This window comes from Asparagus officinalis, chromosome 4 (assembly GCF_001876935.1).
Source record: "Asparagus officinalis chromosome 4, Aspof.V1, whole genome shotgun sequence".
NCBI lineage: Eukaryota > Viridiplantae > Streptophyta > Magnoliopsida > Asparagales > Asparagaceae > Asparagus > Asparagus officinalis.
Window position 1 is genome coordinate 16,304,105 of NC_033797.1, and position 11,190 is coordinate 16,315,294.

General features: G+C 42.8%; 1 protein-coding gene across 1 annotated transcript; it reads left to right on the plus strand.

Annotated features, from left to right (window-relative positions):
• On the plus strand, positions 2,584-5,083 carry LOC109838255. The gene is made up of 5 exons (XM_020406712.1): positions 2,584-2,695; positions 2,786-2,946; positions 3,643-3,860; positions 4,090-4,323; positions 4,798-5,083. The coding sequence occupies exons 1-5, from the start codon at positions 2,584-2,586 to the stop codon at positions 5,081-5,083; spliced, it is 1,011 nt and encodes a 336-aa protein (XP_020262301.1).

Consider the following 11,190-nt stretch of genomic DNA (forward strand, 5'->3'; position numbering starts at 1 on the left):
GGTTCAGCAAGATGGTGATCTTGATTCCATACAAGAAGACCGTGACGGGAGCGTATGCAGCACAATTATTCTTTGAGCATGTGTGGAAGCACTTTGGGTTGCCGAATTCGATTATTTCGGATCGAGATAGCCAGTTTCTCGAACATTTTTGGGATTCTTTGTGGAGCTTGATAGATACTAGGTTGAAGAAGAACACGACATTCCATCCACAAACAGACGGACAAACAGAAGTGGTTAATCGAACTATGGTGCACATGTTGAGAGGATACAATTCTAGGCATCCCAAGACTTGGGATGAGAGTTTACCATATCTTCAATTTGTGTTTAATCGGGCTATTCATGGATCTTTGGGGAAGTCACCATTTGAGACATGTTATGGGTTTTTACCTCCGAGCCCGTTCGATCTGGTGTTTTCTAGTGAAGCTACGACCGACGGCAAGGAAGGGAATGAAAGACAAGGGGTTCAATGATTTTTAGAGAAGATTGCACATATTCATGCTACGGTGAAAGCATAATTGAAGAAATCACAAGCTAAATATAAGGCGAAACATGATCAACATCGAGTTCCTTGTAATTTTGGTAAAGGTGATATGGTATGGTTGAAGTTGAGTAAGGAATGGCTAAAAGGGAAAAAGTTAAAGCCTATACGATATGATTCATTTTGGATTCTTGATCCAATTGGCGACAACGCTTTCAAGCTGGATTTGCCACCTTACTTAGGCATGTATTCGGTGATCAACGCCGAGTACTTGAAATTATTTGAACCTCCGTTGTTGGATGATGAAGGTGATGACAAGACAATCTTACCGCATGTGGATGAATTGTGGTTTGATAGAGAGGAACTGCTCAAGGAAGATTGCATTTTGGAATGGAAGGTGACTACGACGAGACGCGGGATGAAAGAGTCATTTTTTATCGGATGACAAGGTCAGGTTCCTAGCAAAGCCAGGTGATTCAACAGAGAAGGAGGGGCTCGCGAGTTCCCTCAGCTCTGGTTCTAACTTGAACGGGACTTTAAGTTCCTAAAGAGGGAAGCTATGATATGGGTGTATCTTCTTCCTTGATTCGGGAGCTTAGTAATCCTCATCAGGAGTATGAGGATAGATGATTCTCATGGTATCTTGAGAATAGAGACATGGAAGAAGTCGTCAAAGGCGGCAACGTCGAAGGCTACAAGAAACTCCAGGAAATATGTTTGCACGGCACGGTCGACCGCGAACGTGCACATGAGCTCAGGAGGAGATGGATCCAAAGGCGGTCGACCGTCGCGATCGACCGTGCGTACCCTGTAGGAATTTAAGTCTCTGGAGTTGGTTTCGGTCGACCGCGAAACCTGCACGGTCGACCGTGAGGAGATTCGGTCGACCATCATGGTCGACCGCGCCATGACTGTAACTATTTTACTCCCGGGAAGTTGGTTCAGTCGACCGCGAGTCCGCCGCGGTCGATCGTGATACCTACGCGGTCGACCGTCACAGACAACCGCGTTGTAGTTTTGGGCTTGGGCTTAGTTTCCTATACTGTTTAGAATTTCTATTTGATATAAATAAAAACATGACTTTTTTAGGGTTTATCACTCAGATTGTAATCAGAAAAGAGATCAGAGAGGTTGTTCTTTGATCTAGAGAGATTGTGAGAGAGAGAGAGAGATTTGTAATTCTATTAATTCTCATAATCTAGAGAATGTATTTTCCTTCGCCCAAATCAACTCTTTGTGTGTTCTTCTGTTATTTTATCCACAACCCACTCTTGATAACTCCGTAATCAAGGGTGCTCGTACGGCGACTCGTATCAAGTTGGTATCAGAGCGATTAGATCCTGTAAAGGGGGTATCCTGTGTATGGTCCTGACTCGATCGTAATACAAGAAGCTAGGCTAGATCTTTATTTTATTGAAAGGAGCCCAGAAATTAAGGAAGAAGAAGATGACTAAAGGAGATAGTTCGGCAAGGCTAGATGCATTGGAGAAGCAGATGGAGACAATGGGTTCGACACTCGTGCAACTCGTCAATCTTGTCCAAGACAGAGGAAACAAGGATCGAAAGGCAAGAAGAAACTTGTGGAGTTCGATGGAGAAGGCGTGGATTCTGATGAGGAGGCCTGTATTGTTAAGTCTGTTTCACACCAAAGGGGTAAGGGTTCTTACCAAAATTTGAAGATAGACTTCAAAGTGGAGATTTCTGTTTATGACGGGAGTGTCAACGTCGAGAGGCTTGATGATTGGATCGAGCGGATGGAGACCTATTTCACACTCTACGGATATTCATCCAAGGAGAAGCTAGTGTTCGCGACTCTGAAGCTTTTGGGGTATGCCTTGACATGGTGGAAATCCTATTACAAGCAGGAGAAGAAGACGGTATCGTGGAACAAGTTCAAGGAGCTACTTAGGAAGCAATTCTATCAGGTAGGGTTCCTCGAAGAGCGTTGGTACAAGTGGTATAGGTTATGCCAACGGTTCAATCATACCGTTCAAGAGTATACGATAGAGTTCCAGCAGCAGGCGATGGTCCTCAACATCGCAACAGAGGAATATCCCATTTTTATAAAGTATATAGCGGGTCTGAACGAATTTATCCAAAAGGAGATGAGGCTTTTCACAGTTGAGTCCATTGCAGAGGCGAGTGTGAAGGCTATTGCCATTGAGGGTAGGCAAAAGAAGGGTAACGAAACGAAGGGGGATTCTAAACAAACGGGAGGTAAGTCTAGTGGCTCTCAACCTAAGAAAGAGAAGAAGAAGGGTGACTCGGAGAAGGCAGGATTAACATGCAATCACTACAAATAGACAGGACACGTAGCTGATCGTTGCTGGGAGAAGTATCCTTATCTGAAGCCGAAGGGATTGAAGAAAAAGGAGGAGAAGAAAGCATACATGGTAGCGCAGGGTCCGAAGGAAGTTCTCGGGATGACAGAACCCAGCAGAAATCTCAACCTTATGGCGAGGAAGCAGGCAACGACAAAAGACGAAGACCCGAGAGAACAACTCTTTGTTTTGAAGTTGTAGGTCAAGACCAGCTTGGTTGATGCCATAGTGGATCCAGGGAGCCAAAAGAATTTGATATCCGAGGCCTTGATTCAAAAGCTGAGATTGAAGACGGTTAAACATCCGAAACCCTATCCTTTAGGGTGGATTCAGAAGGAGGCGGTATTGAGTGTGATCAACCAATGTACGTTCAGATTTGCACTCCACGAGTCATATATCGATGTGGTCACATGCGACGTTGTTCTATTAGATGTTTGCTAAGTGATACTCGGTAATCCATATTTATGGGATAGATATGCGGTCTATGATAGGCGGGCCCAGAAGTATACGTTCACCAAGGATGGCGAGCAATTCATTTTTCGTTCAGCGTCTCTTCCTCAGGAGACGGGTTTGATGACGGTGACTCAGGCGAAGAGGCTGGTGAATGCAAGCAAGAAGTTTATATTATTATTCATTAGGCCTTATGAGGAGCAGTTGAATAGGATGTACTTGACTACCTTGAGCAAACTTCTAGAAGGAGATCTTGACAGGTTGAAGGCCAAGTACGAGGACTTGTTTTCGGAGATCACGGGACTATCACCACGGCGGGGTGTGTAGCATGAGATTATGTTGACCGGCGAGAGTTCCTTGCTGAATATAGGTCTATACCGCACATCTATACAGGAGTCTGAGGAGATCAAGAGACAAGTTCAGGAGCTTTTGGAGACAAGAGTGATTGTGCTGAGTTGTTCGCCTTGCGAGTCTCTAGTATTGTGGGTGCCCAAAAAGGATGGAGGTTGGCGCATGTGCGTGGACTACCGGGCACTCAACAAGATAACCATTAAGAATCGCTACCCATTACTACGGATTGACGATCTCATGGATCAGTTGGAGGGAGCAAGGTTCTTCACGAAGTTGGATTTGAAGTCTGGTTACCATCAGGTGAGGATTCAGGAGGATGACACTTGGAAGACTGTGTTCAAGACCAAGCATGGCCTATTCAAGTGGTTGGTGATGCCGTTTGGTTTATGCAATGCTCCGGCTACCTTTATGAGGCTTATGAATGATTTGTTGCGACCCTTTTATAAAGGACTTTGTGATAGTTTACCTCGATGACATCTTGTTGTACAGCAAGACCTGGGAGGAGCATCTTATTCATGTTGAAAAAGTGTTTGAAGTGTTGCAGAACGGACAGCTGAAGCTCAATGGGAAGAAATGCGAGTTTGGGAAGGACGAGTTGGTGTATCTCGGCTTCATCGTGGGGAAGGGCCAGCGAAGAATAGATCCCAGTAAGGTGGCGGTGATCACAAAGTGGCCGACACCTAGGATAGTGACGGAGGTGAGAAGCTTCATGGAAGCTTGCCAGTACTTGCGCAAGTTCATTCGACATTTTTTGACTTATGCGGCACATTTGCATGGCCTTACGAAGGCGAAGATTTAGTTCGTGTGGGGTAGAACGCATGAGGAGGCTTTTTAGCTACTGAAGAAGAAGATCTCGGAGGCACCGGTGTTAGTTTTACCAAATTTGCAGAGGACCTTCGAGGTGGAGACCGACGCTTCTAGTTATGCTATGGGCGCTGTGTTGATTCAGGATGGTAAGCCGATGGAGTACCATTCAGAGATGGTTACGAGTGTTATTCAAAATTACCCCACCTACGACAAGGAGTTTTATGCACTTTATCAAGCGATCAAGCATTAGCGGGTGTATTTGTTAGGTAAGGAGGTGGTTATGTACTCAGATCACAAACCATTAGAATTTTTACATGCCCAGACGAAGCTGCAGCAAGCACGATACATGAAGTGGATGTCCTATTTGATGGTGTTCAATATCATTATTAGGTACAAGAAAGGGATGACGAATAAGTTAGCCGATATGTTATCTCGTCCACCAGTGAGGGCACTTTTGGTGGTGACGCGCATTCAGTCCTTGGTTCCTTTAGAGTATGTACAGATGTACACATCCAGCAGAGATTTCAGCAGTGTGTTTGAGCGGACGACGACTGGTCGAAAGGGAGAGTATGAGATTGGTGAGGATGGTTTGTTGTATCGCGGAACGTCGCTTTGCATTCCGGAGGATGGCGACCGATTACAGTGGATTCGAGAAGCACATACATCACATGTGTAAAGTCATTTTGGGATTCAAAAGATGCTTCTTAATCTACGGCATCATGTCTTTTGGCCAAAGATGTTGGAGGATGTCACTAAGTATATTGGAGGTTGTAAGTTATGTTGTATTTCGAAGCCTTCCAATAGGAAACGGGGATTGTATCTACCATTGTCGGTACCTTCGAGACCATGGGAGAGTATTTCTATGGATTTCTTAGGAGGGTTACCGACGACCAAGCGAGGACATGACTACTTGTTCGTTGTGGTGGACCGGCAAGATGGTGATCTTGATTCCATGCAAGAAGATCGTGACGGGAGTGGGTGCAGCGCAATTGTTCTTTGAGCATGTGTAGAAGTACTTTGGGTTGCCGAATTCGATTATTTCGGATCGAGATAGCCGATTTCTCACACATTTTTGGGATTCTTTGCGGAGCTTGATGGATACTAGGTTGAAGAAGAACACGGCATTCCATCCACAAACAGACGGACAAACAGAAGTGGTTAATCGAACTATGGTGTACATGTTGAGAGGATACAATTCTAGGCATCCCAAGACTTGGGATGAGAGTTTACCATATCTTCAGTTTGCGTTTAATCGGGCTATTCATGGATCTTCGGGAAGTCACCATTTGAGACATGTTATGGGTTTTTACCTCCGCGCCCGTTCAATCTCGTGTTTTCTAGTGAAAATACGACCGACGACAAGGAAGGAACGAAAGACAAGGGGTTCAACGATTTTTAGAGAAGATTGCACATATTCATGCCACGGTGAAAGCACAATTGAAGAAATCACAAGCTAAATACAAAGCGAAACATAATCAACATCGAGTTCCTTGTAATTTTGGTAAAGGTGATATGGTATGGTTGAAGTTGAGTAAGAAACGGCTAAAAGGAGAAGGGAAAAGTTGAAGCCTATACGATATGGTTCGTTTCAGATTCTTGATCCAATTGGCGACAACGCTTTCAAGCTGGATTTGCCACCTTACTTAGGCATGTATTCGGTGATCAACGCCGAGTACTTGAAATTGTTTGAACATCCGTTGTTGGATGATGAAGGTGATGACAAGACGATCTTACCGCATGTGGATGAATTGTTGTTTGATAGAGAGGAACTGCTCAAGGAAGATTGCATTTTGGAACGAAAGGTGACTACGACGAGATGCGGGACGAAAGAGTCGTTTTTTATCAGACGCCAAGGTCAGGTTCCTAGCAAAGTCAGGTGGTTCAACAGAGAAGGGGATCGTGAGTTCCCTCAGCTCCAGTTCTAACTTGAACAGGACTTCAAATTCCTAAAGAGGGAAGCCATGATATGGGTGTATCTTCTTCCTTGCTTCGGGAGCTTAGTGATCTTCATCAGGAGTGTGAGGATAGATGATTCTCATGGTATCTTGAGAATAGAGACGTGGAAGAAGTTGTCAGAGGCGGCAGCGTCGAAGGCTGCATGAAACTCCAGGAAATGCGTTTGGACGGCCTGCGGTCGACCGCGAGTCAGCCATGATCGACCACAAACATGCATAGGAGCTCAGGAGGAGCTGGATCCGAAGGCGGTCGACCGCCGCGGTCGACCGCGCGTACCCTGTAGGAATTTAAGTCTCTGGAGTTAGTTTTGGTCGACTGCGAAACCTGCACGGTCGACCGTGAGGAGATTCGGTCGACCGCGCCATGACTGTAACTATTTTACTCTCGGAAAGTTGGTTCGGTCGACCACGAGTCAAGCCACGGTCGACCGCCACGGTCGACCGCGACGTAGTTTTTGGACCTGAGCTTAGTCTCCTGCAGGTTTATCACCCAGATTGTAATCAGAAAAGATATCAGAGAGGTTGTTCTTTGATCTAGAGAGATTGTGAGAGAGAGAGATTTGTAATCTATTAATTCTCATAATCTAGAGAATGTATTTTCCTTCGCCCAAATCAACTCTTTGTGTGTTCTTCTGTTATTTTCTTCACAACCCACTCTTGATAATTCCGCAATCAAGGTTGCTCGCACGGCGACTCGTATCACCCCCACTCACAAATGTTTCTTTCCTGATGCGCATTATGTCTACATCATAATAGAAATCTTCTAGATACGTACATTCGATGCATAATTACTCATCTTAACCCTATTTTTTTCGCCTTCTGAGATTCCTTCAACAGCTTCTTCGGCGAAAATAGACTTTCCTTGTAAATAGCAAAAACTCCAGAATAGTAGAATCTAAAGAGAATATCACCATCTGCAATTTCTTTGACATGATGAGTCCCGTACAAACTTGAACAACTGTTGCTATGGAATTTATACTCTTTGACCCATGTCTTGTTCAAATAATCTTTCGTTGTCCATATCTCAAAGTATTTTTGGTCTGAACTTATGTATACCAGTCAAAGCTTCTCTCTTGACTCCTTCAAATCAAATTCACAACACAAACACATATCAAAGGATGAGGGATAGGGGAGAGATATTGGTGATTCAAATTTCTCATCTTTGATATTGAACCTATAAATACTTGTCGTTCGTTGAATCCAAAATCTAAATATCCAATCCAGTGAAGAGCTCAATGAAAGAACTGAATTAGAATTGTTGAATAATTCAAAAAGTGCTTCACCAAGGCATCTCCATTGCATTGTGACCACATTACAGATCTCACATTTAACACACAGGTTTCCGGAACAAGTAAACAATCTAACTATCTTGCAGTGCCCCATAGTCATGACGATACCGAGACTAATAGTTTCATTTATAAATCTTTCTTGACGACCATTATCTTCCTAAGTTTCTGAAGTTCCTGAGTCATGGGATTTAATAAGTTTATATCAGATTTAGCAGTATAGCCATAAGCACAAGTCAAACCATCCACAAAATTTGATAACCTAGAATATAACCTCCCAGGGCTAAATTTGCAGTAAATTTTCATAGAATATTTTTCATCTCCTACTGTATTGGAATCATGCAACCAGATTTTTCCATTACGAACATTTTTTTTTCTAGCAATCATGTAGCTTGAAGATCTCATATATTGTGATTTCAAGAAACCAGGACGATCGATGAGTTCAGGAAAGCCATTGCTTGCAGACGCAAAGGTATTTTGCAACAGAGTTTGCAGGTAGCCTTGAGAGAATGTCACACAAAATGTCAAGTGGTAAGCAAAACCCAGAGCTTGAGGCCGAAGATGGAGGTTTTGTTTCAGGCTGAACACGAATATTTTAACTTTAGGCTATAATTATCAGAATCAGTTAATTAGTAAGAGAAAACGATAAATTAATAAGTGATAATTGATCTTTGCTTAAAATACATTTGTACTAATAACTAAGGGAACTGATAACTTTGCCTAGAATAAATAAGAAGACAGGTTGCCAGCTCAGAGAGATAATTACGTTATCTTGTATTTTTACCTTTAAAACTTTGATTAGTTTTGAGAGGAAAATTTTTAGTTAAAAGTTTTAGCCAGGGAACACATATTCAATGTTAAGATTTTAATTGTTTTCTTTTAATTTGTATTAAGTTGATTAATGAAAAACCAGTCAATTCTTGAGAATTTGATTATTTTAGTACAAGATTTCAAATTTATTATCTAATAGTTGGATCCAGATCATCTCCACCTAGCCTATTAAGGGGTAATTGGAGAGAATCCAATATCCAAATCATTATCTCTATCTCAATTTCAATGGATGAGATCATGCCAATAAGAATTTCATTATCATAAATAATGGTTTTGAATGTAGTCATTGCAAGTTTACTAGTAGTTTTTAATATGAGAGTGATTTTCAAGATAACAATAAAAACCTTATATGACATATGATCTCATCCATTTGAAGTAAAATAGACGATAAGAATTGAGATAATCAAATTCTCTCCGATCATTATCTAATTAGAGAGGATCCAAGCCCCTAATGCCTTGTTTGGTATCTGGGAATGAGTGGGAATGAAATGCAATTCCTACTTCTCATTCATGCTTACCAAACATGATGTGCTTTTAGATGTTAGAAATATCATTCCTACTTCTCATCAACTTCTACTTAATTGAGAATTATTATTCCTAACGAGTTATTAAGTAATTGATATTCCCGCTTAAGTAAGAATGAGAATGATAAAATAAATTCCGGATATACCATTCTTAAATATATTCCAACTTAATTCTCTAATCGCACCAAAGCATGAGAATTCTACTCCCACATCAATTCCATTTGACTCCTACCTTCTGTCGGTCCCTCCTATTGGACCGATTGGATCAGGAATCGACTCTTGGAGGGACTCTTTACCACTCCTGCCTCGTAGGAGGGCCTCTAGCCCACTCTGGTGCCGTCACTGCCGCTGGTGCTGCTACTGGAGTTGACTAGGCAAGTGGCGTTGCTGGTGTTGTTGAAGTCGTGGTTGTAGAAGTCTCTGCAGCCCTGACTGACGCCTTATAAGCTCGGGCATCCTCCATGTCCATATACCCGTGAGCCTTGGTCATCAATTGCTCATAATTGGCGACTGACTTCTTGGCAAGCGAGTCGGCAAACTCATTGCTCTACAAGTCGGCCACGAGAGCAGACATGGCAACTGCACTCCTAGGGTCGTTGACCTCCAACCTCTTTGTCTGGAACCTATTAAAGTAGGTTCGAAGGCTCTCTCTCCAGGTGCCTGTCTCATCTGAATTAACACATGAGGGGTCAGCTTCTGCCTGGTGTCAGCCAAAAAGTGGTGGATGAACTTCCTTCTGAGTTGTTGGAAGCTGCTGATGGACTTCTTCTGAAGAGTGTTCCACGAGAGCTTCGCACTCCGTGAAAGAGTGATTGAGAAGCATCAACAGATGACTACTTCTAATGCTTGGAGCATGCTCATCACATCATAGTAATTCTAAACATGCTCGGAGGGGTCTCCCTTGCTTTTATACTTCTCTACGTGAGACATCTTGAACTTCTCACATGGGACATTCATGAGGTTGTCGAAGAGGGGTGTTCTCCCCGATGGCTTCTGCGACCAGTTTGTACACCCGATCGTTGTCAGAGATCCCTATGATAGCTGAGGGGGTTGGAGAGATATGGTGATGGAGGAGAGTCTTAGAGACCACTCTCCTAGTGCGGTCCCCAAGGTGACCAGGCCAAGACTCTCGTCGGTGATTTCTTGATGAGAGAGAAGACATCAGTGAGGCTCTCCGGGGTGAGTCGACCGACGAGATGGCGACGTCCGTACTCAACACGATCCCCTAGCTGCTTGGCAACAGCATGAGGAGTCCAAGACGGGACTACTTGTTGTGCCCCAGAGTGGAAAGGAGTCTTCAATCTCTGGTCTCCAGAAGGTGGGGGAAGAGTTGAAGTAGCTCGCTACGCCTGCGGAAGCCGGTTGAGAAGTTAGCTAGTGAAGGCAGCGAATTATTCTTGGAGAGATTAAGAAATCTGCTGAGTCGTTTCTTCAAGCTAAGCACAAGTCACATAGCTCTGGTGTGGTTCTACGGGGTGAGACAGATCAACTCTATCCACTGAACTAGACATGTTTTCTAAAAAAAAAAAAATGCCCCACAATGGGTGTCAATGAACTAAGTTGTGCGCAGAGTACCCTATGGTTGAGAAGAAGGAGAATTCAATAATACTTTTATAATTAAAATAAGCAGGCCTCTTAGAAGAGGCAAGGCTTTTTATTTTAAGTTGAAAGAAGCAAATTAAAAAAAAGGTGGATAAAAAGAATTGCACCTTATGTCTTCAAGTAGCATATTCATATCTCGTTAAGGTCTAATAATCAGTTCGTCAATTAAACTACTTTGTACGTTGAACTAAACAGGGTCACAGTATTATCTAAACAAAGCTTATTACAGCAATTAATCATTAAAATTTTAGTTTACCTGATAATCTCACATTTAAGTCTATGAACATAGGCAGAGAACAAATCATTAAACAAGAGGTTAATCTACAAAACGTTAAACAAATCTCAAAAGATCACATAATAACTCTGGAAAAAGAAGTGATCCATCAAGCACACACGTACGAGTGCCAGATTTCTTGCACATAAAGCCAAGAAGATGGAAATTATGACTTACAAAACTAGCAACGGAAGATACACTTATCAAATGAACGGCTACACAGACTTCTCCATACTTGAGTTACAAACTTCTTGAACAGTGCACAATGTGAACTAGAAAAGAGCTCTTTAAACTGCGCAGTTCTATAGGCA